Source organism: Dromiciops gliroides, chromosome 2 (assembly GCF_019393635.1).
Source record: "Dromiciops gliroides isolate mDroGli1 chromosome 2, mDroGli1.pri, whole genome shotgun sequence".
Classification (NCBI taxonomy): domain Eukaryota; kingdom Metazoa; phylum Chordata; class Mammalia; order Microbiotheria; family Microbiotheriidae; genus Dromiciops; species Dromiciops gliroides.
In genome coordinates, this window is record NC_057862.1 from 69,974,697 (window position 1) to 70,002,051 (window position 27,355).

At 39.2% G+C, this 27,355-nt stretch overlaps 1 protein-coding gene across 1 annotated transcript; it reads right to left on the minus strand.

The window, feature by feature from the left end:
• Positions 1-16,531: 16,531 nt before the first annotated feature.
• GDF2 (growth differentiation factor 2) lies at positions 16,532-23,355 on the minus strand. The gene is made up of 2 exons (XM_043986655.1): positions 22,858-23,355; positions 16,532-19,617 (listed from the first exon to the last, which is right to left on the minus strand). The coding sequence occupies exons 1-2, from the start codon at positions 23,201-23,203 to the stop codon at positions 18,677-18,679; spliced, it is 1,287 nt and encodes a 428-aa protein (XP_043842590.1). The 5' UTR covers positions 23,204-23,355; the 3' UTR covers positions 16,532-18,676.
• Positions 23,356-27,355: the final 4,000 nt, after the last annotated feature.

Here is a 27,355-nt window from a genome sequence, read left to right on the forward strand (position 1 = left end):
AGATTCCCTAACCAAGTTATAATACTGTCCTTTCCTGAAGGCAGCGACCATAGTAAGAATTTCACAGCAGGATTCTGGACATACAGTAGGTGCTATCCTCAAATAGGACACTGAATAAGTTATTTTAGGGGCTTCTTTACGCCAGGGCTCCATAGCTATTTCCATGCTGGAATAGAATGCATATTCCAGAATCAGGGACCAGACAGGCAGAGCTCATTCTTCTAGAGGTGTGAACCAGATAATCCAGAGCTTGAAGTCAGTCCAAAGGGAAGAGCTATAATCCAAAGCCAGGAAATCCTTGGAGTCCTATTATCATTCCCAGAGGAAGTGTGAAGTAGATATGCCAAAGTAGAGTCAATGAACAGTCTGATCAGTTACAGGGAATTGATGAGAAATGAGTTTACTATCCTACACTGTCAATACTTGGGGGCTTATTCTGTACCTCTTCATCCTCTTTCCTTTCTATTCAGGAACCCCATGTTCCAGTCACGGTAGGAATAATTATTCTTCCCTGGACACAGCCTCATATTTTCCTGTCTCCAAATTTTTTGCTGAGGCTTTGCTTCCCTTTTGGAATGTTCTCCCAATGCTATCTTGAGAGGAGGAAGGATTTTAGACATTAGTAGCAAGAGCTGCCTGCTTTATCCCTAAGTGGTTAAGCTGGTATATCCAGAATGATTTGATTCTTTAAAAGATTGCAGTTATCCGTTACACATTGCGGGGGTTAGGGGAACAGCATCCCCTTGATCTGGAAAATCCGTGTAAAATTTTTTGACCCTTCCTTCGCACCAGAGAAGAAGTCTGAATTATTATGGTATTAAAAGATAAAGTGTGTTGGTATTATATAGTAATCTAAATATATTTTATATATTTCTGAGTTTCTAAACTTTTTCTGTGTCATCTGCTGACCTTCTTGTTGTTGTCTGTGGTTTCCATAAGACTCCCCTCAAATTCCCATTTAATTTCTTATGCTGACCCATGACATATCAAAATTATGATAGGGAAAGTTGTAATGTGGAAGGGATAACTGTATATTGCTTTTTTGCTCTGGGACAGAATTTAAGGCATTTTACAAGTACCATATACTTTTTTGGGGGGGCAATGAGGGTTAAGTGACTTGCCCAGGGTCACACAGCTAGTAAGTGTCAAGTGTCTGAGCCCTGATTTGAACTCAGGTTCTCCTGAATCCAGGGCCAGTGCTTTATCCACTGCGCCGCCTAGCTGCCTCCAAGTACCATATACTTTTAAGGGACTAATGATATTTATTCTTAATCAGATAAAAAGTTCTTGGAAGGGCCTTCATATGTTTGAAACGCATTATTTGCTTGCTTTTCTACTGAGTGCCCATGTTTCAAGAGAAATCCCATAAAGCACTCTTGAGGCATCAAGTACCTGGCATGGTAACAGAGGACACTTTCTTTGTTTTATTTATTTATTTATTTTAAGGAGGGACACTCTAATGGGTTAGAAGAAAGAGTTTTTTCTTAACCTATGTTTTGGATCTTTCTTTCCATTCAGGCCCTGGCTTTGATTCTTGGCTTTAGTTCACTCCTTGCATTCTGATGCTCAATAGGGAAACAGTAACAGGGTCCCTAGCTTGCATTCAAAGAACTGTGCCAACCTACAAGTGTTTATTAAGTCACTATGAGCAAAAGACAGGAGATTAGTCTGGAGAAAAGGAGTCTTAAAGAGAGAAGCATAATAACTGTCTTCAAGTATTTGAAGAACAGTCAAATATCATAAAAATTAGACTTATTCTATTTGGTTCCTGTGGCCAAATTTGAAGCAAAGGCAGGAGACACATTTAAGGGGGTTGTAAAAAATATTTCCCAATTATGAGAGCTATCCAACAGTGGAGCTGAATGCCTGGTAACAGTGGATTCTACCTTGCTGTAGGTCTGTGAAGAAAAAGCTTGGTGACAGTCTGTTAGGAAGGGTCGACAGGAGATTGGAGTTTAAGCATGGGTTGAACTCTCAGTTTGAGATTCTGGGATGCGGTAAAAGAAAAACTCTGCTTCCTATTATAGTCACATTGGGGGATGTGTAATTGTAATTTGTGTTACTTATAAATTTAATTTAATTAAAATTGTGAAAAGAATATCCACCCCGCTATATTGTTCTGTCTTTGTATTTTGTGTTGACCAAATTGAAAACATGGGAACTAATTTAAATGAGTATTGTTGACTAGGTGGGAGATGCAACTTATTTAATTTTTCAGTTTTGAATTATATTTATGAGTGAGTACTGCTAGGATAAACAAGCTAATGGATTTCAATAAGATCAGTCAAATTATCATGGAGAGACTCCAAATCCATATGATTAGAGTGAGCCAAAGTGAGTAAATAATTTTGAAAGTGTAATAAAAAGAAAAGCTTTATCTGATTTTTAAAAAAGTTTTTCACTACAGATTGGTCATTATTCTTTCTAATCTTTTCTTTCCCACCAAACCTGACATGTTGAAATATTTCACTTGTGAAGACAGAATGGAATACTTACCAAGAATTGTCACAACTATGAAAAAATAGATTAAATTATGTAACTAATATATATTAATTTATGTCCATAGCAATAATCCATTAAAGTCCACTGATAGTCATTCCCAGATATTTGTAGAAGGCATAATTTATTTGCCTTGTGTTTATTAAAATGATTCTTAGTCTAGTTAATTATTTTTCACTTTAAAGTATCTTCAAGTTGGCTTACTAAAAACAAGTGCTAGAAAAAAAATAGCTAATTTGTGGAAGTTAGAAAACAATTGAGTGGCAGAATTCAGACAAAAAATCTTCTGACTCCTGGTGAAATGTGATTCTCAGGGTGCCCTATTGTCTCTCAGTGAACAATTTTATTAATAACAAAGAGAGAGTGGTTGGATTAGTTTATTTATTTCCAACTCTTTGGTTAATCTATGAATTTACTTACTCTAGATGAAGAATGGGGTTCATATGTAGGTTGGATTAGATCACCTTTTCCAATTCTGAAATTCTGTGAATTCTTATAATGTAATAGATGATATGATTTCATTTCTTGCTTCCTCTGACAAAATGCTTCAAGTATTTTAAAGGTAGATATGTATTTAAAGAGCAAAATAAATATTAGTTTTGAAATATAAACATAAAAACCCCCCAAAGAAAAGTAATTTGTGGGGATAACTTTGGTGTACTGTAGAAAGTCATATGCATGGGGGCAGCTAGGTGGTGCAGTGGATAAAGCACTGGCCTTTGATTCAGGAGGACCTGAGTTCAAATCCAGCCTCAGACACTTGACACTTACTAGCTGTGTGAACCTGGGCAAGTCACTTAACCTTCATTGCCCTGCAAAAACAACAGAGAGAAAGTCATATTCAAAACTCTATTCCCTTATGATATTTTCTTCAAGGATACCATTGATATGTGCCTAGTCCATTTTCATAAAGACTATAGACTGTGGGCAGTAGGAATATGGGTTAATAGCTGATTATATATTCTCAATTGCTCCCTCCTTTTTGGGGGGCTAAAATACTATCAACAATTTTTTCTATTCTCTTAAAATATTACCTCTCTGAGATTGAAAATAGATCCCTGATTATTATAGAATTTTGAAATTTAAGATTTATTCTGTATATATTTGGTCAGATCCAACCATTCTTCACATTTTTTAAAAATGGTGATATTCTGAGTCAAAGTCCTTACTTTTCTCCTTTTAAAAAATACCAATTAAAATGAATACTTTGCTTAAATACATTGGATCAAAACTGATTCTAATCTGTTATAATCACAAGGGATCTTTTCTCATCTTTATCATTTATTATAATTCAGGAAGAGCTATTTTCCTTTGTAACCTCTTTTAAAGATTTTATTAGAGGAGAAGTGTTTTTTGGATACTTTTCTCTTTGTTAATCCTTAGGAAACTTTCTAGGAATTTCATTTGTCAAAACCTTAGGCCTGTTACCAGTGGCATTTGCTCTTCTCAGAGTCATATTTGCTAACATTAAATTTTAAAATTTAACATCAAACTTTCTAAAAATAAATTGGAATGTGACAGGGTATTTGGGTTCTTGAAGATTATGACAATGGAGTGTAAACTCTGGTAAGGTTGACCAAATTGGAAAATCTCTGAGTATTAGCTTAGTTAAATATTGTCACCCCTCCAAGGAAGAACCTGTTTAAATTTGGATAGTCAAATCACAGGAAAGCTGGACTCCAGGTTATTTAGTGTTTTGGACAATGGTAATTCCTTAAACTATCTTCCAAGGTCTAGAGGAAATATACCCTGCATTAGAAGAGGGAGCAGTTACACTGCTTGAAATCCTTGAATTATTGAGGGACAACTCTTAAATTAGGCAGCTAGATGGCTGCCTGTTAGATTTGAAGTCAAGAAAGCCTGATTTCAAATTCTGCCTTACATACTTCCTAGGCCTGTGATCTCGGGCATCACTTAATCATTGTTTGCCTCAGTTTCCTCATATGTAAAATAAGGATAATAGCACTTATCTTCCAGGGTGGTCATAAGGAACAATTGAGGTGTTATTTATGGTGCTTTGCAAACCTTAAAGTGCTAGATAAATGTGGTGGTGGTGGTGGTGATGGAGGAAGAGGAGGAGGAGGAGGAGGAGAAGAAGAAGAAGAAGAAGAAGAAGAAGAAGAAGAAGAAGAAGAAGAAGAGGAGGAGGAGGAGGAGGAAGAGGAGGAGGAGGAGGAGGAAGAGGAGGAAGAGGAGGAGGTATTCTGGGTTCTCAGGTCAAGGTGTGTATTGCTATCTATTCTGAAAGCAGACAACTCAGATAGTCTTTAATAATTGGCGCTCAAAACTGATTTCAAAGGAAGTACAGAATTACTGAACAAACATATATGCTTGTATGCTTGTGTGTGTGCACGCACACACACACACACACACACTCACTTTTCCTGAACTCAATAGCTTTTGAGATAGAAACATCTTGTTTCATTGTCCCTGAGATTTTTCAGATATTTCAAATGACAACCAGAAACTATTCTGAAATATAGATTTCTACAAACAGCTTTGTACTTAGTTACTTTCACTCCTTTGGGAAAAATAAGACCTGTTCACTTTATTCCTTAATAGTTCATTTTATCCCTTTCTTGCTACACGCTTGAAGTCATGGGTCAATAACCCAAAGTGATTCTATTGGAAGGTCAGGGCTTGGCTAGCCCAGTGACAGAATTTAGGTCCCTGCTATTACCACCACTGTAGGTTTTCTTTCTGAAAATGCTTGACAAGGGGGAGGAAAGGAGTAGTGTGTGTTCAGGGAGATGATTTGGAGTCAGAGGACCTGCCTTCAATTACCACTTTAGTTACTCAGATGATCTTGGAACTCACCTTTGAGGGCCTTAGTTTCCTCATATGTAAAAAGATAGAATTGGGCCAGGCTGCCAGGTGAGCTCTAAGGTCCCTTTTATTTTGAAAACCTCTTTTAGTATAGAAGCAATAAGAAAGCCACTGCCGGTTTCGGAGCCGTGGAGTCCCTTGGTCATAAGGAAAGGCTTAATGTTTGATTCTCTGATTTTTGTAGGTTCAGTGGGCTGTTAGGACACAGATGAATGCTATCTATATCATCCTTTATTCTAATTGACTGGGGAAGGATTAGCTTCACCTTGCAGAGGTCAAGGCATAATACATAACCTAACCTCACAGCTTGGAAATGTGAAGAAGGCATGATCTAAGATTGGGATTTTCAAACTGTTCTTCACAGACAACTGCCACAGGTTGGAGAGACATTAAGACATAGACCACAGCAAAGAAAAATGGGAGAGTAAATAGAAAAACAATGGGAGGGCAGTATCATGAGGGGAATTGGGTCTTCATGTATTATCAAGTCTGATTCCCTTATTTTACAGTTGAAAAAAACAACAACTGAGGTCCCAGGAAACCTTAAGTAGTTCACACATGGTCATAGAGCTAATAAGTGTCAATCTGGGATTTGAAATCAAGTCTCTCTTGAATCCAAGTCTTGTATTCATCCTTATATTTCTGATATCTTGTACACATAAGGTACCAAATAAATGTCTGTTCAATTTGAATGTTGGAAATAGAAAAAAAATGAAGGAGTACAGAGTCTGTAAAGACCACAAAAGGCACCTGGGACCAATTCAGGGAATGTGCCTGGAATAAGTGAAAGAAAAGGTCCCTCAGACTTCTGGGAAAAACAGTTGGGAGTTGGGAATTATGGCTAATTGGGGAAAAAGGCTTATCTGGGCTGGGGCACTAGTGGGTGATACTATAGTTTCCTTTTTTTAACTAACTAGTCTTACTAACTCACCACTAAGCTCAGTTGTTTCTAGCTGCTTGACAATAAGTGAAGTCAGCATCTTTTAAATTCCCAGCCCTGAGGCAAAGTGTCAGTTGCTTTGCCCTAGTTACAGATATAGAGAAAAAAGTCAATGGAAAAATTAATTTTTCCTATAGGAAATTCCTGTTATTTACTAGTGGTAGAGTCAGGATTTGAACCTAAGTCTTCAAACTCCATATCCAAATTTTTTTCTACTGCTTCCCACACTGCCTCCCAGATTGTCTTTCTGCATTGCTTTGGCCAAAAATTCACCACCTTGAGTCTATGCCTCTGTTGAAAAGCTTAAAAGCATGTTCATGAGTGGGTCTCTGCCCCAGAGTCTTCTCGGACCTTCCCACAGGCCTTCCCTCAAGAAAGGTGATCCAGGCAGTAGGTAAGAAGAGAAGGGCCATGAGTACTTTGACACTGACTTTTTAAGTCATTCTCAGGCAATGATAGGAAATTCTTTTCCTGTCTACAGAAATTTATGAGACTCTATTTTTGGAAGAGAAGGAACTGATCATGTTGACTGCTTTTATTTCTCTGAGAGGTGTCTAAAGACTCAAAGTTACTCAGAATGAAAGAATGTCCTCATTCTTTTACTCATGTCTTCCTGTCTGAATGCTGTCAGGAATATGAAATATTTAAGTAATTTTAATTATTCAGAGCTGGTCTGATTTCTCATCTATATTAATTGGTGTGGGGGCAAAGGGTCCAAGATTCAATGTCCCCTGAACCACAAATGACCCTTGAGTCATTTCCAGGAGAGGAATGTTTCAAGATTCCTTCAGAGATGAAACATGAAGATGACTTTCAGGGTACTAAGGCTACTATACCCCAGATAGCAGAAACACATTTGTCTGTGTACTCTTCTGCCCTTTTGTTCCCATTCTCATATTTTTGTCACTTAAAAAGGTTTTGCTATCTTTTTCCTATAATCTTAATTTTAATCAATCAATTGACAAGTACTTATTAGTAACCTACTATGTGCCAAACAATGTGCTAAGGGCTGGGAATACAATGATAAAAAGAGGACAATCCCTGTTTTCAAGGAGGTTACATTCTGTTAGGGGAGATACGTATGTATAACTATAAGCACACATAAAATAAATATAAAATGATACAAGGTAGTTAGGGAGGAAGGGCACTAGCAGTTGGGAGGGTGAGGGTGATAAATAAAAGGCTCCATGTAGAAAGTGATATTTAAGTTGCATCTAGAAAAGAGGGATAGATTCTATTAGGCAGAGGTAAAGGCATGGGGTTGGCCAGGGCAAAGACACAGAGACAGGAAATGGAGTGCCTTGTAAGGAATGGAGATTAATTATTTGACAGAATTTGACAAGGAGTAAAATGTTTAATGAGGCTGTTAAAATCAGTGGAGGCCAGGTTGTAGAGGACTTTAAATAATAGTTAGCATTTATATAGTACTTTACAAATATTATCTCATTTTATCCTCACGATAACCCTGAGAGGTAGGTGCTATTACTAGCCCCCATTTTAAAGATGTGGAAGTAGGCAGAAAGAAGCCCCATGCTTAGCACAGTGCTTCACACATTTTGCTGTTGTTTCTGTTGTTGTCATTGTTCTTGAGTAATTTTCAGTCATGTTGGACTCTTTTTGATCCTATTTGTTGTTTTCTTGACAAAGATACTGGAGTGGTTTGACATTTTCTTCTCCAGCTCATTTTACAGATGAGGAAATTGAGGCAAACAGGGTTAGGTGACTTGCCCAGGGTCACACAGTTATTAAGTGTCCATGGCTGGTTTTGAACTAAGATATTCCTGACTCCCTAGTACACTAGCCACAGAGCCACTTAGCTACTATTTTTTAAAATCTGAGAGAGGAGTTTGTAGTTTATCTCAAAGGCAATGGAGAATCACTGTAATTTATTTAGTAATTTCATTCAATGAAATAATCAATTATTTGAGTCCTACCATATGCCTAAGACTGTGCTAGGCCTTTGAGAGTACAAAGACAAAAGTGAAACAATCTCTCAGTCCCTGACTTGAAAGAGCATATGTTATATCCAGAAGCCAAGCAGCTATACACATGCATACATACTTGTATACATACATATGCACACATATGACTGTATATACACACATATGTATATTCACATACTATAACCTGAATCTCAAAGTCCATTTAGATTACTTTTTCCTTGGTAGAAATTGATTACTGAATACTCTGTACTTGAATAAAGAGTGGAATCGATGAGAGCTTGGGAGAAGAGAGATCCTCCAGCTTTGAAAGAGAAGACACTCAGTTATAGACTATTTACAGATTCTTGAATGGAGAGGAGGAATTTGGGAAGAAGTTGACCTATAGAGGCGCTGCCACCGCAATCATGTCCCTGTTCCCAGGTTGCTACACTAGAGACTTCAATGGATTTCCTGTTGGATGAAATCTGGGTCTCTCTCTCTCTCTCTCTCTCTCTCTCTCTCTCTCTCTCTCTCTCTCTCTCTCTCTCTCTCTCCACTCTTTCCCTGTTAGGGGATAAAGATCAGAAGCTTACCTTAAACCTAAAATTTATTCTCCCTAAAATAACAATATTTAAGGAGGATAGATAGTTACACTCCTAGCCACAGATCCCCACTCTGGGAAGAGCAGAGTGGCCAGCCTCTGTTCCCAATCTCTTTCTTTGCTTCCTGGCAGGAATTAAAGTTTCCATTGGAGAAGGGTGGATGGAAGAGTCTAAACATATTTTATGTCTCTCTGTGAATCACATCTAGAAAGACTCACGTAGATATATACAGACTTCCTGGTTAACACACATCCTACAGTGCATAAGACATACACATATCTATAATAAAATATATACATGCATATGTAAATGCATAATGTATAACACATACATGTATATATATGTACATATATGTATGTTTTATGTATCTATAAACAAGACGGATAGGTGATGGCAGTGGGGAGCCTAGTAGCTTAGGAGACACAGAAAGCCTACTTTTCCCAATCCCCTTTATTTCTACTGTGTTTTATCTATGGATTATTTCCAATTGATTTTTTTTTTTTTTTTAGGCAATGGGGGTTAAGTGACTTGCCCACAGTCACACAGCTAGTAAGTGTCAAGTGTCTGAGGCCAGATTTGAACTCAGGTACTCCTGAATCCAGGGCCGGTGCTTTAACCACTGCGCCATCTAGCTGCCTCCCTCCAATTGATTTTTTACATAGCCTGTTTGTACCTGTTTTTTTGCATGCTCTCTCCCCCATTAGAATGGGAACCTTGAGAGCAGGGACAGTCTTTTACCTATCTTTGTATCTATAACTCCTCAATAGCCCTTTGGGCTTTTTTCTGAGTATTGGAAGACAATACCGTCCCCTTCCTTCTTTGCTTCCTTCAAAATCCAATGTATGCCCTTAAGCCATCCCTGATTGAGGGAAGCAAGGTACGCTATTCTACTTTCCTGTCCTTGGCATGAAATCAAGTGGGTAAAGTACTGGATTTGGAACTTCATGAATAGAAAGATCATGTCCAGAATGCTTAACATTCCCTATCTTTGTAATACTGTGTACAAGAATGGGAATCATCTTCCATGGAGAGCATTCACCAGCTGGAAAGTATCTCAAGAAGAGCAGCAGGATGGTATGAATAGCTGACATCTATCTAGGGCATTTGGGTTTTCAAAGTACCTTAAAGACATTATTTCATTTGAAGCAGGTACTATAGGTGTTGTCCGCATTTTAGACAGAAGGAAACTTTGGCTTCAGAAGCTTAAGTGATGGGTCCCTGGTCACACAGTTACTGTCAGAATCAACAGTTCTTCCCATCTCTCAGTCTGCCATTCTGTTCATGTTGCCTCTGGAGAAAACCACATATTGGTGGAAGGAACTGGAGACATTGCTTGGAGAATGAAAGACTTGGGGGACAGGATAGCTGTCTTGCAATATTTGAGGAACTGTCATATGGAAGAGGGATTAGGCTTGAACTATTTGGTCCATAGGGTAAGGGCGAGACTAATAACAATGAGTAAAAATTGCAGTGGCAAATTTTATGCCAACATAAGGACAAACTTCCTAAAAACTAGAGCTGTCCAATAATGGAATGGGTTGCCTTGGGAAATAGTGGTTTCCCCTAAGAAGAATGATTAGGGTGGGGTGACCAGGGCTTTGCCTCAGGGTCCTTAACTTTATAGGATACTGACAGAATTAGCTTCTTCAACAGGATGGCTTGCTCTGTAGAGGAATAGGGAGGGAAAATAAAGTGACTAGGGGTTAAGTGGGCCTCTGAAGACCGATGAATTGAGCATCGGTGGAACTCCATGTAAAGTAGAACTATTTAATGTGTGGTTTAATAGAAAGAGGGCTGGAAGTCAAAAGAGTAGTTCTGGTCCTGTTTCTGCCATTTCCTAACTCTGTGATTCAGGAAGTCACGTAACCTCCCCACACTTCAGTTTCCTCATCTATAAAAGGAAAGTGTGGGACTAGATAACCTCTGAGGTTATGTTTCCCTTACCAGATTATTCTCCCATGACCTTTCCAACTCAGGAATCCTGTTATTCTGCGCTAAAAGAGGGGCTGTTATCTTACCTGTGGAGAGAATATCAAAGTTGCTGAAATCATGGCTCTCTTTAAAGTTTCAAGGAAAATATAGTTATAATGGAGAAGATCATTAACTTTCCAATCCCTTACCAGGTACTGGGGGGAAAAGGGAGAACTGGGAAGAAAAGGTGTACTAACTAGTGAAGTCGGCCCAGACAACTGCTTTGGCATCTCTCCCATGACTCTCTACTTTGATCCCCTTTGGAGTTACAACTCCTTACAACATTTTCCAAGAAAACATGCTTGGGAGGAATGGTGCCATATGGATGCAATAGGCCAGCACTTTGAAAACTAAATGGTTTCATGGTATTTGCCTCATAAATAGAAGGAGCCACTGGGGTTTCCCCAGCATGGCACCAGAGGCAAAGTGAAGGGGGCGTGGGGAGGCTGGTGCCGGAGCAATTGAAAACAATCTTCACCAGAGCTCCCCGGTTCCATGCCTTTCCCTCTGGGTCTTTTTGTCAAATTCTCTGAAGTTCTTCAGGTTGTCACAACCGCCACAAAACCCCAGGCAGGCTCAAGAAGGAAAACCTTACCCACCCCACTGCCAGGATCAAATATCATTCTCAAGGTCTGAAATGACCCTCCAGGATGCCTTTGAGCATCCATAAAGAAAAACCTGAGGTTCGGACCACACAGGGTCATGTAAAGATCCAGCCGAACTTTATTCATGTCCTGGCAAAATTCCAGCTGGGTTAGGTTTCTCACATTCCCTCCCTGGCCCCACCTCTCTAACTGGATGTAGCTTCCTTCACCTCATTCCCTTCACATTTCAAATTCTCATAAGCAAAGAGTAGACAGTACTCAACAACTGTTGTCTCCTGCTGGGACTTCTGGGGTGACACAGGACAAAATAAGACATATGGGGCTCTGTGGGACTGAATCTTCCACCTTGTCTTTGAACTGGTTGCCCCATGATGCCTGGAGTACTGTGCCCCCTCACCTCCACTTACATTCCCTGGCTTCCTCAGCTCCAATCCCTCTCTCTGCAAAAGGTCTTTCCCAGTTCCCCTAGTTACTCATGCCTTTCTCTTTCAGATGGCCTTCCGCCCGTGTGTGTGTATGCATACATATGTATATGTGTGTACATACATGCACATATACACACATGCATACACACACATACATATATGAATGAGAGTGTTGGACTTCTCTGAGGTTCCTTCAAGCTCTAATTTATGATTCTCCTACTAGATTATTATTCCATGACCCTTCCAATTTAGGAATTCTATTATCCCATGCCATAGATGCACTGGCATTTAAACCTTTGGAGAAGACATCAGAGTTGCTGAAATCATGGATCTTTTTAAAAATATTGAGGAAAATAAAGTTATAATGGGATAGCCATTAAGTTTTCAACCTCTTACCAGCTACCTACTTATTTACATGTTGACTTCCCATTAGATCGTACTCTCCATGTGGGCAGGGACTGTGATTACTTTTCTTTTTATCCCCAACAGTCAACACAGTGTCTAGTACAAAGGAAATGCTTAGGGGCAGTTAGGTGGTGCAGTGGATAAAGCACCAGCCCTGGATTCACGAGGACCTGAGTTCAAATCTGACCTCAGACACTTGATACTTACTAGCTGTGTGACCCTGTGCAAGTCACCTAGCCCTCCTTGCCCCGCAAAAAAAAAAAAAAAAAAAATAAGAAGCGTTCTCACAAAGTAAACGCTTTAAAAAAGGCTTTATTGCCTGATTCCTAGGAAAGGAAAAGTTACATCCATAGACTAGCATAGTAGAAAGAAGACTGGAAGCTAGAAAACTGCATTCTAGTCTTGGCTTTGCCATTTACAAACTGATTCTGACAAATCCCTGCCCCTTTGTTTGTTTCAATTTCCTCATCTGTAAAGTAGGGATTTTCATCCTTGTTCAGCCTGACTCATAGGGCTAGTGTGCAGATCTTAGACGTTAAAATACATTAAAGGGCTTCAAGGTGCTATAAAAATGCAAGGCATGGAAAAATTATTCGATAAAGGAGAAGGCAAGATGTTGGGAGTGTAAAGGACACCCACTGTGGAATCAAAAGAATCTATTTGACTAATATACTGAATGGGTGACTTCTCTCTGGTTCTGTTTCCTTGTCTAAAAAGGAAAGTGCTGGGACTAGATGGTTTGTAATGCACCTTCCGACTCCTATTTAATAAATTATGAAGATCCAAAGCAACATTTATTTTGTATGTTTTTCTAAGTGAGGCAATTGGGGTTAAGTGACTTGCCCAGGGTCACACAGCTAGTAAGTGTTAAGTGTCTGAGGCTGGATTTAAACTCAGGTACTCCTGACTCCAGGGCCGGTGCTCTATCTGCACCACCTAGCTGCCCCCTATTTTGTATTTTAAAAAAATTTAGATTTGGCATCTGTTAGATAATAGGACGTTAACTCTAGGCAGAAAGAACAGTTTCACTGTTGTTTTTTTATCAGGGCCTTGCACAGTGCTGGCACAAAAGAATATATCTCTCTTATATTTAATAACCAATTATTATATTAAGACCAACATTTTCCCTCTTTTCTACTTTCTTATCCAGAAACCAACCAGTGCAGGTCAAAATTTAATCAGACAGTAAAAGAAATTCTAAGTTTGGGCTAATAAGTGTATTCCTGTTCATTGTGTTTGTTCAGACAGAACTGGGGAAAGGTTGATTCTCCCTATTATCAATACAATAAATTAAGCCCTGATTTGTAGCATTTGCTGATTTCTGAGGTGTCATTGTCCATACTGACTATTGGCTATTGGGGACAGACAGGTAGGAGCTTGCTCCACTGTACCTTAGCACATGCCTACATGTAAGTGAAAGCTTCCATGACAACCAGAGAGATACAAAAGGATGATGGGCCCATTTTTTGAGGCAAACTGGGTGAAGTGACTTGCCCAGGGTCACACAGCTAGTAAGTGTCTGAGACTCACAAAGATGAGTCTTCCTCACTTCAGACACAGCACTCTATGGACCATGGTGTCACCTAGCTTCCCTATTCTGATGGATAGAGAATGTAAAAGCGAAGTAGAAGTTGAGTAGTCTCCCAGCACAAGCTAGATGCTCAGTTGTTAGGTATTTTGAAGGGTGAATTTTGGTCAAAGTATGGATTTATCACTCAGGTTCTTTTCTACTTTGAGATTTTGAAATTTTGTTTTTCTTTCTTGAAAAATAGTTTAATGGAAACTTTTTTTCTAAAAAAATCTCTGTAGTAAAATGATTAAAATGTGTGTGTGTGTGTGTGTGTGTGTGTGTATGTGTAGAGAGACCACTGAGTTCAACCCTGTCATTTTATAAGGAAAGAGAGGCCTTGAGAAATTAAATAACTTGAGGTCAGCTAGCAAGAGGAATAGAGCAAAAGTTGTACTTTCTACTACATTATCGGGCTTCTCTACTATGATTCTCTTTTTGGGGCCTGGTAATTCCTCTATGTTGTTTGTGCTGATTTATATTTTATTAGATGGATTTTTTAAACCCCTGGCATCACCGAGAATCTAAAATTCTCTGTTGGAAATAGGTTTTTGCTGTTGTTCAGTCATTTCAGTCATGTTTGACTCTTCATGACCCCATGTGGGATTTTCTTGGCAGATATACTGAAGTGATTTGCCATTTCCTTCTCCAGCTCATTTTACAAATGAGGAAACTGAAATGAATAGGGTTAAGTGACTTGCCCAGGGTCACACAGCTAGTCAGTGTTGGAGACCAGTTTTGAACTCAGATTTTCCTGACTCCAGACTTAGTGCTCTATCCACTGTGTCACCTAACAGCCCTGTTGGAAATATATTGTGTATTCATATATCTATGTACATGTTGTTTTCTCCCAACAGAATAAAACTCCCTGAGGGCAGGAATTGTTTCATTTTTTAAAAAATATGAAATGGCTAGCACTGTACCTGACACTCAGTAGGCATTTAATAAATACTTGATAAATTGAAGCATCACATTAGCCTCTTGAAGTAATTTCTGACTTGATTTAACACTCGGAATAGCTAGCTTCTGAGTTTAAATAGTGAGAGATGAGGGAGTGAGCATCCTTTTCCTCCAGGGTGGCCAATAGTGTGTTGAGACTTTTCTGATCAGGTCCTTCAAAGGACTGTGCCTGATCAGAGATTCCATTCATCCTATTGGTTTAGTTGCTGCTTAAGAGGACAACAAGCAGGAAGAAAGTAGCTACAAACTTGAATGGACCTCGGGAGAGCCAGTGGAAACAGGACAGAATAAAGGAAATGATAGTCTGGGAGAGGTAACTCAATCAATCCAAAAGCAAATATTTGCTAAGTATTGGGAACATGCCCATCTCTTGTAGGGTCTTGGGTCCAGAGGTTCATCAGGGAAAAACTAGGCAACTTTAAAATGAAAAGCATTGAAATATCCATTTGATAACTGGCAACTTAATTATTGCCTACACAGTTTATTAAATGAGATAATATAGACGTAAAATGTTTCAGAAACTATAAAGATATCTCTCTCAGCCTTAGTTTCCTCATCTGTAAAATAGGGGGAATAATGACAACCTATCTCCCAAAGTGGTTGTGAGGATGAAATGACTTTATGGAAAGCACTTTTCAAACCTTAAAGAGCTATATAAATGCTAGCTATTATTATTATTAATAGTATTATTATCTCTAAGTTTTTATTATTGTTATCATCCTTTTTCATTTTTATAAATAATTAGCTTAGCTGATTGGAGTAGATTGTAAATGATAGTAAGGTCCAGCTCCAGGAGCTGTCTTTTACATGAACCCTTCCTGTTCCTTCGGATGTCCTCCCCTACTTCCCTCCCCCCAAATATCTCATATCTATTTTGTATTTACCTATATATGGACATGTCTTCCCCAGCTAGATTGTAAACTCCTTGAGGGCAAGGACTGTTTTGATTTTTGTCTTTCTTTCCCAAATGTGAGTATACTTGTTGACTTATTCATAATGGATCAGATGTCTATTTGGAACAAGCAGTAGGCTTGGAGATATGAATTCTGGCTCTATCAATCCATTAATCAATCAATCAATATTGACTAAAGGCATATTTTCTAGCTGTGTGATATTGATCAAGTCTCTCGGAGATTTAGATTCTTCCTCTATATAAGCTTCAAAGCACTATACATACATGCAAGTTATTATTATTAACTGAGTTTTGTTCTGTAGCCCCTAACCTTGGTACATCACTTTACTTGTCCTGTGGCCATCATAGTCACAAGGGAGACTGGGCAAGTCAGTGTGCAGGTATACATTTTTGATGTTCAAAAGTGGGCTAGAGACTTTGGAAGGTAGTAACTTTCCTTTTATTGGAGATCCTCAAAGTCCCACTTATCAGAGATGTTGTAACAGTAATTCTTTTTTTTTTCCTTTTTTTGGTGAGGGAATGAGGTCTAAGTGACTTGCCTGGGGTCACACAGCTAGTAAATGTCAAGTGTCTGAAGCCAAATTTGAACTCAGGTCCTCCTGAATCAAGGGCTGATGCTATATCCACTGAGCCACCTAGCTGAATAACAGTAATTATTGCTTATGAGTGGGTTAGCCTGGGTGACTTTGGAGATTCCTTTTGATTCCAAAATGGAATGACTCTCTGGTTTATACATCTTGGAAAAGCACTGAAAGCACATTCTTCACTCGTGACGAGTCACTTATGCTGTTGTTAGCAGTGGAGGACCGTGTTATGTATGGATGTTTAAATGTGGGTTTATATGTGGGGGATTCCAACAAGTAAATATTGGTGGTTTATTTCACCCATAAAGCCTCTTTGGTTGAAAACATAAGCATTTATTTAAATGGTCAGTAGGTCCAGCTACTGTTTAGATTTTCCCCTCATCAAAATCCATCAGCATTTTGAATAGATGCTTGGTTATTTGGAGAAAAAGGTAAGGATTTGTGTAAGGTGGAATTCTAATAGTCCCAGAAGACACTGCCACTCTGTTTCCCAAACTGTATCCATTATATATTGGCCAGGTCTCCTCTGCTTTTCTCTCATGTCTTTGTCCCACCTTACAGGGTGAGTGATCAGGGCTACATGTGGGTAAAATGCCTCCTAGATCTTGTTGGTGATAGTAAGGTGAGGGAGATAATGGTAAGTAAGCCCTCACCTCTGCCCTGACTTGCTTTCCCCCATCGAGGTAGGGAAAATGAAGCTTGGCATATATTAACACCATGTGGTCAGCAGCTTCAGTTGGACTCTACCATAATTCTTAAGAGCACCCTGAGATTCTACCCAAACTGATTTGACAGACTGTCCATTTAATCTATTCCAATGTTTGAAAAGTGGAATGATCTAATTGATGAAACATAAAACTTCCCAATTTCACTTTCTCCTGTTTAGGAAAATAAGCCATCTGCCCTTAAGAAACCCAGAAAGGAAGTCAACAAATGTTAGCATTTCCACTGCCTATTGCTTGAAGAAACACTGAGCATACACTGCATAAGGCAAAGCTTCTTTTTTATCAGAAAGGAGAGATAAGGCCAAGAGTTCCTCAGAGTAGAGTGAGCCTTAACTGACGGAAGACTGGGCTTCTTATCATTCAAGTATGTGTCATAAAGAAGGTAAAAATAGGTACATCTTGGATAACCATGTCCAAAGCATGACATCTCTAACTCCCACACATTTATTTCAGTGAATTAAAGCCTGATTCATTTTCTACTCTTTACATTCTTCCAAAGGAAAACTAGAAAGAAAAAAAACAAGCAGGTTCATGCACAAAGAAAATACAAGGTCAACTATGTTGAATAAATAATTGAAAGGAACTGGAGTCCATGAACTGAACCATCTGCCACATACCATTCAATAACATGTAGTACTGCTACCTCTTAGGAGTGTGAAATAATGGACTTATTTGATGATAAATAATATCCATTTTGACTATGAAGGGAGCCAGTAGAGAAATCAAGGTAATTGGTGGATCCCATTTGTCCCTGGTCCCCTTTGTGCCATGGCAGTGGCAAAGTTTGGATCTGAAAGGGCTCTGTTGGGAAGACAACTGTGGCAGATGAGGCTTACTGTACTTTATGCCCCTGATCTACTTTGTAGTCAGATTCACCCAGCCTGAGTCTGCAGATTCAATCATAATTGAATGATGTGTTGGGGCCTGGTGGTAATGAATTATAACTCTTCAGTCTTGGCATATTCATTCTTTTTTTTAAGTGAGGCAATTGGGCTTAAGTGACTTGCCCAAGGTCACACAGCTAGTCTGAGGCCGGATTTGAACTCAGATACTCCTGACTGCAGGGCTGGTGCTCTATCCACTTCACCACCTAGCTGCCCTTGGCATATTCATTCTTAATTGTCATTCCATAAAGCAGCAATTGTTAGTTTTCTGACAGGGAGCCTGCCCTAGATCAAGGTGATGACCTCAGGAACACTGCTGTCCATGTGAAACCTTCATTCCCTACTTCCCTATTACCTTTCATGTCTATTTTCATAGATTACAATACATTATGGATCCAGCTGCACTCTTTATACTCAATAATCTTAAGGTAATTTTTTGCTACCATTCAATTCTTTGGCTTTGTGTTTGTTTTTTCTATCATCTTCCTTGCCCATTCTCTATTCCCCATTCCATTTACTTCCCTGAAATGTTTTTGCATCCTCCCCACCCAATTCTATTTCCCCAAGATCCTCTTTGGGTTCTTCAAAGTCCAACCTCACTCCTGTTGGACATATAGCTAAAAGGGCCAATTGCAGTGGCACTTCCAAATAACTAGTTCCAAGTAACTTAGCTTTAGAGTCTTAGATTTTTCATTTCTCTCTTCCAAGATTTCCTACCTCAGTTAACATTGTCAGCACCAATGTATAGCTTTGTACAAGAGCATGCCTTTTGATATCTCCCCTCCCCTTCCACCCCAGAACAGTGTGTCAATATTTTCCTCTTTCCTGGCCTGACAGGTGATCAGGTACTACCTACATCCACATTCTGCCACACTCATTCCTTCATATTGGTATTTTAAAGTGGGCACTCCAACATCATCTTTGTAGAGGATAGAAATTGGGTTCAGTTTGGTGGGCACACAGCAGGCTTTCCCAGCTTTCATGGGGTTTTTGAGATGTACTAAAGTCTGAACGATGGCATGCTTGGTTGGAGTCACATCATCGGCAAGAGGGAAGAAGCAGACTCCTTTACATTCGTATGCATCATACTCCTTTGGGGCAATGATCCAGTTATCCCAGCCAATATCCTTGAAGTTGACCCGAAGGGAGCTCCTTTGGCAGTGGTTATTTGGAGTTGCGCTTCTTTTGCTTCTGGATGAAAATGGTCTCCTGACAGAGAAATTCTCTATTTCTTCTGCCATTTCCTCCTCTTCCTGAGTACTAACATTTTTGGACAACTTCTTCAGCACGCTCTCTTGCTCATGACCTATCATTTCTCTGAGCTCCATCTTGGTTTCCTTTGTCCCATTGCTGCGGTCATCAGAGAACACAACAAAGAAGGGCAAGTTTTTGGAATCTGGGGGGACACTGATGTCTAGTTTTTCACAACCTTTCATATGACTTTCCACTCTGATTTCCAGTTTGTTTTTGTTCTTTGTTGGGTCTGACCTGACCCATCGTTTCACTGCACTGGAGACCTCAAATGTTTCCCATCCACTTTCTTGGATGGCCTGGGACACAAGGAAAGACTTGGTCCCTTCTGTGCCTTCCCAGAAGTCTGTTCCACCTTGGATATCATAAATGGCGATGTTGCCTTTCAGTTCATAGGACAACTCAGTATGACTTTGACATGAAATATAGAGCCGGAGCTCAGCCCTGGTGATTTGCTCATGTCTTGGGATAGAGATGTTGAAAAGTAAGATGTGTTTCTGGAAGGGATGTCTGTCCATCGAAGACATAGAGACAACATCTGCAATGGAAACAGACGCACATGGTGACCTGATTTATTTTACTTGGCTCATAATGTTTTCCTACTTGAGAGCACCAAAGCTAAATTCATTTATCTATTCCAATCGCTCCCCAACTCCTTATTTTGTAGTTGAGGAACTGAGATCCAGAAGGATGAAGTGAATTTCCTAAGACCCCATAGTTAGTAGTGGCAAAGCCAGTGGCCAGACCTGGCTTTCTTGGTTAATAGTCTCAAATTCTTACTGTTGTACTGAGCTGTCTCTTCTCTCCCTTCCCTTCCCTCCCTCCTTCTTTCACTTCTTTCTTTCCTTCCTTCCTTCCTTCCTTCCTTCCTTCCTTCCTTCCTTCCTTCCTTCTTTCCTCCCTCCCTCCCCCCTCCCTCCCTGCCTTCCTCTTTCCCTCCCTTCTTCTATTCTCCTCTCCTTCTCTTTCACAAATATTTATTGTACACTAACTGTTCATAAGACCCTGTGTCTGATGTTATGAGAGAATTACAAAAAAGAACAAGACAGCCATTTTGCTTTCAAGGAACTTAAAGATTACTGAAGGGTGTAGATGACACGCATAAGTAATTTTAACATATAAGAGACAAAAATACATTGAGAAGAACATTGTCATTGGAATGAAAGGACCTGAATCCAAATTCAGTGTCTGACACTTAATAATTCTGTGACTGGATAAGGTCTGACATCTCTGTAAGCCTCAGTTTCTTCATTTATAACTATATAGATAATAACTGACATTACCTATCTCATAGGGTGGTTGTGAGGAAAATGATTTACAACTCATAAAGCAACCCTGATATGAACTATAACAATAATAATCATAACAATAATGAGAATCCCTTGGTTTACATAAACAAGCATTCCATATTTTAGTGTTGATTTGACGTCACCACCAAATAATGATACGTTTGATTTGCTGTTTGCCTTTACAGAAGAGGCCAAATAGAACATTTTTTATAAAGTATTTTTAAAAGAACTCCAAATGAAAGACATATAGTCATTTGAAATCACTGTTGCAAATGAAGGTAGAAGGATGATGTATCATAATGATCCCTGATGTAATCTGAAGTGAATTCCTGTGTTTTCCTAGGAGCTTTTGAGAAAGCTCTGATTTATTGCTGTCAGCCTTAAATTGAGAATTTTTTTAAAGGGCAGTGAGTGGGAGGGGGAATTGAAATTCCAATGTTAGAAAAAGAACTTGATCCAGAGACTGAAATGGTTCAGCAATCAGCAGTCACTATATACTCTTAATTGAAGTTGAGGATTATCTGGGTGATTTAAGAAAAAAAAAAACCCAAAACTTTGATCTCCACTATCATTGTTGGGGTAGGGAAAAGTGAAATTTTGCCTAAATTCCTCAGATCATTTTCTTAATTCTCCACTTCACTTTGCATCTGTAAATATGGCAGTAGGGGGCTTTCCATAATGATAATGCCATCACTGGTTTTGATACAGGGGAACCCTCTGATAACACTGGTTTCAGAAGGCAAAACTAATACCCACTTATTTTATAGCATTCCCCTTAAACTGGACATTAGGGAATATGATTTACCCTTATGCCTGACATTCTTTTTCCATCTGGAATTGTGATTTAATTGGTGTAGAAAAGCTTCTAGTGCGGAAACTCCCTTTACAAGTGCAGACTAGTAACTTCTGCACCTTCTATAATCATAGCAATCTTATCTGAGGTCTCACAGCCAATAAATGTTTCAGACAGGACTTGAATCAGGGTCTTTCTGACTCTGAGGCTGGTTCTCTGGCTATTATACCATATTGCCTCTTAATGGAGTTCTACCATATATCAAATGACCCCAAAGTCATTTCCATGCCATGTTCATTTCAAATGATTCCAGTTGACAAGGAGGGGGTTGGCCTTGAAGTCAGGAAGACCTGAGTTGCAATTCTTCCTTTAGCATTCATTAGTTGTATGACCATGGTCAAGGACTTAATATTGAAGTATGTCAGGAGCCTCTCTCAAGCAATAAATATTTATCAAATGTGTGAATAAACATTCATTACACTCCTACTATGTGTCAGGCACTATGCTAAGCATCAGGGATACAAAGAAAAGCAAAAGACAGTCTCTACCCTTGAGGAACTCACAATCAGGCTATAAAGGGCTTATGATGAATTGCCAATATGCTTTGGTGGCAAGAGTTTCCACGCTGGGAGATCCTAAACTGATGAAATCACAGATCCCAAACCAATAAATAAATAAATAAATGAAAAAGGCAAGCAAATATTTGGGAGACAAATCCATCCTCTTTCAAATTCTTACTGAAAAGAAAGGTTAATCACCTGATTAACCAAGCTGTACTTCTAGAAACATAGAGAAAACTCCAAATGGGGTCATGAAGAGCTGGATGCCACTGAAAATGACTGAAGAACAACAATAATACTTCTACATAATCAATAAATCTGTTTTTATTTGTGCCTGTTGATTCTTTTAAAAGCATCTGCACCAATGTCTGCACATTCAATCTAATTAATTGCTAGGGAAGAGTGGGGGTGGGGTGCTACTGTAGTGACTAAAAGAATCTCAAGCTACATGTCCATTTGGTTTCTCAGATTCATAGGCTTATAGAACACTAGAACTCTAAAGGATTCTAAAAATTGTCTGTACCAAACTGCTCATTTTGTAGATGAAGAAAATGAAGCCCAGAGGCAAAGTAAGTTGTTTAAGGTCACACAGCATGTTAATGGAAGAAGTGGGAATAAACTCCAGGTCTCCTGGCTAGTGAATCAGCATGCTACCACTACAGCTGGTCATCAAACCATATAAACTGTTTCCTTTGTAAAGGGAACCATAGATTATTTAATTAGAGACTGGGGGGGGGGGGTGGCAGAACCAAGGACATTCTCAGAGTTTTCCTTTTCTTTCTTTCTTTCTTTCTTTTTTTTTAACCCCCCTGACAGGATAGAAATAGCAATCATTTTTAAAGGCCTGAAAATCAAGGATGCAAACTCTAGGGACTGACAAATTGGCTGGTTCATTAAACAGTAAGGAGATAGAGGAGAGACTCTCCAAATTAACACCTCCAGGTCCTCATCTCTAACAGCTTGCTATTTGGAAGTCCAGAAGAAAGCCAAGGGTCACTGGCAAAGACCCAAACAATATAGAACCAATGAGTTTCTCAACACACATTTATTAGGCACCTCCCATGGGCCAGGCGCCATTCTAGGCTAGGTGCTGGAGATCCCAAGAAGACCCCCTCCTCCCCTAAGCTTATCCATACCTTCAATGCTGAAGCTTCTCACTATGTTGGATGCAGGAGTGGATGATTTGTCGGTGGTATATCTGTTGTACAGATCAATCATGAACTGAGGCGGCTCCACTTTGGTCCTGTCTTGGGAAGGGACTCCTGATAAATTCAGGCTCCGCAGAAAATCCACCTTCATGTTCTCCAGGAACATATTGAAGTCAAAGCTCATGTCATCCTCCCCCTTGGCAGCCTCCCCAAAGAATTTATTGGTGTTTTCCACGGCAGGCACCCGCTCCCAGTTCTCCAGGGGTTTACCTCGCCCACAGCAGGCCAGGAAAGAGAAAGCTAGCAGACCAGCCAGCAGCGCAAAATAAGGCATTTTGGGGGGTGGGGGTGTGCCCTGTCTGCCAACAGGATGAAAAAGGAGACCAAGTTACTCCAGCTTGAGACAGTTGATGGATTAGAATCTGGAGGAGGGAGAGAAAATGAAGGAATAGCCTTGTAGCATCCCGTTTCCACAGGCTTTTCTAACCAGTCTCTCATCAGTTGTCAGCCAGGCTGGCCATACACTTGTAACTTATCTGAAGTTGCCTCAGTGGCTCTTATCTCCCAAAGCTCTTAGTTTTACTTAATGATGATTCTGTAAACATCTGGCAAAAAAAATGGCTTGTGGGAAGAACATTGTATACTGTAAAGAATTCACATTTCACTTTGGGGTTATCGGCTGCTTAATTAGTTTTTTTTTCCCCTTCTTTCTCTCTTCATTTCCGTGCCAGCTCTGAGCTGAAGAGGGTTGGGATGTGGTGGGGGATGGGGAATGTCATATGCTCAGAGTTTTCCAGGTCCCTGAATTTAGTGTGTGTATGCAGGGAGGGGGGTGGGCAAGAGTATAGGATTCAATGAGGATAGAAACTAATGATTTTGCCACATCTCTGACCTCAAAGTCATGGACTCCCATGCCTCTGACAGTTTGTGTAAATCAGGTTAAACTCAAGCATCCAGGAATTTGCCCCAAACATATATTTTTTTAAAAATATGAAGAAACTTTAAAATCCCCCTCCCATTTTATTAGTCTAGTGCTATTATTTGTTCAGGAACAATATCTGTTTTGTGTCAAGTTTGTCTTCAGTTTTCCCTTTATAGATTGTGTTCTTTGGAGGGGTGTGTGTGTGTGTGTGTGTGTGTGTGGTGTGGTGTGGTGTGGTGTGGTGTATGGTGGGGGTGGAGGAGGGGGGATGGGAAGTGTGAGGCACCCTGCTTCTGGAGGGGATGTTATGCAATATTTCCTCTCCATTTTGTACACGAGGTTCTAGGTTAAGTCCCTGAACCCCAAATGACCAGTTATGGTTTCAATGACCTGAAAATGATGATAAGCCTGAAGCGTGTGCATGTGTCGCCTTCATCCTTTTGAGTAAAGAGTTTATTTCCTGTTACTGACGTCTATATACAGATTTATTTTTAGGGAGTGGGGTTAAAGGTCACATGTGAATATTGACAAAGACCTAGTGAAGATCAAGTCTAAAAATAAGTGTTGTGGGTGTTTGGTTGCTTATCCTAGGGAAAGATCTGTGAATGGCATTATACTGTTCCCTTTTGAGAGGTTGCAATTAGCTGAACCAATCTTCTTGAATGGAAGATTAAGGAGGAGGGAATAGGACTACACATACTCCCTACTATTTTTATTCATTTTTATTTTCTCTCCCAGCTTGGGGGTGTGTGGAGGTGAGAGATAAGCTGTCAGAGGCCCCTGGTAGCTTAGTCAACATAGACATCACTATTTTCTTTTCCTTTTCTCCCCTTTCTACTTGGGATGAAGGGCCAAATCAAGCAATAAATCAGTCCATGAGTCTTTATTGAATTCTAACAATGTGCTAAGTACTGGTGATTAAAAATTAAAAAAAAATCAAAACAGTTAATATTTATAGTAGTTCTTTTTTTATGGTGGCTAAGAATTGGAAATCAAAGAAATGTCCCTCATTTGGGGAATGTCTAAACAAGCTGTGACATATGATTTTGATGGAATATTATTATTCTATAACAAATGGTAAGTAGGATGATTTCAGAAAACTCCGTAAAGATTTACATGAACTGATGCAAAATGAAATGAGCAGAACCAGGAGAACATTGTACACAGCAACAGCAATATTGTTCAATGAACAACTGTGAATGTCTTAGCTATTCTCAGCAATATAATGATCTAAGACATTCTTAAAGGACTATTGATGCAACATATTATCTACCTCCAGAAAAAAAGAACTGATATTGTCTGAATATTGTTGATGTTGTTTGTTCTTTGTTCTTGAAGAGAACTGTGATGTTGGGGTGATTTCATGGCTTTCAGTGAATTGAGAGAGGGCTGTGCAAGGTCACCAACTTTACTCTCTCCTCCAGATTCATCTGGGTCCAGGGGCTATACACACACACACACACACACACACACACACACATATATGTGTGTGTGTGTATGTATGTATGTATATGTATATATATCAGGATGAGTGGGAATGGCAGCAGATGTTTTAAGGCAATTGGGGTTAATTGACTTGCCCAGGGTGATACAGTCAGTAAATGTCCTAGGTGAGATTTGAACTTAGGTCCTCCCAACTTCAGGGCCAGTGCTCTACCCATTGCAGTACCTAGCTGCCACCATTATCTGAATATAGACTGATATATGCTATCTTTTCTCTTTCTTTTTTTTTTCTTTCATTCATTCTTTTGTTTGAGTATTTTTGTACAAAATGACTATTATGGAGATTCATTACATGATTGCATGCATATAACCTATATTTGATAATTTCTGTCTCAGGGAGGGGGCAAGATGAGGGAGGCATAGATTTCAGAACTCAAAACTTAAAAAAAAATGTTTAACATGGTTTTAACATGTAATTGGTGGGGCAGCTAGGTAGTGCAGTGGATAGAGCACTGGCCCTGGATTCAGGAGGACCTGAGTTCAAATCTTGCCTTAGAAACTTGACACATACTAGCTGTGTGACCCTGGGCAAGTCATTTAACCCCAATTGCCTCACCGAAAAAAAAAAGAAAAAGAAAAAAAGAAAACATGTAATTGACTACCAAAACTTATTTTATAGAGCTAGAAAAAAAAATAATAACAAAATTCATCTGGAAAAATGGAAGGTCAAGAATATCAGGGGAATTACTGAAAAAAAATGCAAAGCAAGGTGGTCAAGTTGTACCATATCTAAAACTATATTATAAAGTGGCAATCATCAAAACTATTTGGTACTGGCTAAGAAATAGAGTGGTGGATCAGTAGAATAGGTTAGGCACACAAGACACAGTACTAAATGACTATAGTGATCTACTGTTTGATAAACCCAAAGGATCCAGCTTCTGGGATAGGAACTCGCTGTTTGACAAAACTCCTGGAGAGTGGAAAATAGTATGGCAGAAACTAGGCATAGACCAACATCTTATACCACATAAAAAAATAAAGTCAAAATGGGTACAAGATTTAGACATAAAGGGCAAATTAGGAATAGGACAGAATAGTTTGCCTGTCAGATCTATGGAGAGGGGAAGAATTTATGACCAAACAAGAGATAGAGAACATTATGATATGAAAAATGGATCATTTTGGTTATATCAAATTAAACAGTTTTGCACGAACAAAAACTAATGGAACCAAGATTAGAAGGAAAGCAGAAAGCCAGGAATCATTTTTTACAGCCAGTGTTTTTGATAAAGGCCTCATTTCTAAAATATTTAAAGAACTGAATCAAATTCATAAGATTGCAAGTCATTCCCCAATTGAGAAATGGCTAAAGAATATAAATAGGCAGTTTTCAGATGAAGAAATTAAAGCTATCTACAATCATATGAAAAAAATGTTTTCAATCACTATTGATTAGAGAATTGCAAATTAAAACTGATCTGAGGTACCACTTCACATCTATCAGATTGGCTAATATGATAAAAAAGGAAAATGATAAATGTTGGAGATGTGGAAAATTGGAACACTAATGCATCGTTGGTGGAGTTGTAAACTGATCCAAGCATTTTGGAGAACAATTTGGAACTACGGCCTAAGGGCTATAAAACTATGCATACCTTTTGAGCCAGTTATACCACTTCCAGGTCTATATCAAGATCACAAAACAGGGAAAAGGACCCACATGTACAAAAATATTTATAGCAGCTCTTTTTTGTGTTGGAAAAGAATTGGAAATTGAGGGGGTGCCCATCAATTGGGGAGTGGCTGAACAAGTTGTGGTATAAGAATGTAATGGAATACTATTGTGCTGTAAGAAATAATGAGCAGGCAGATTTCAGAAAAACCTGGAAAGACTTAAGTGGTCTAATGCCAAGTGAAGTGAGCAGAACCAGGAGAACATTGTACATAGTAATAGCAACATTGTATGATGATCAACTGTGATAGACTTAGCTCTTCTCAAAAGTGCAATGATCCAAGACAACTCCAAAGGACTCATGATGGAAAATGCTCTCCACATCCATAAAAAGAGCTATGGAGTTTGAATGGAGATTGAAGCATACTATTTTCACTTTTGTTGCT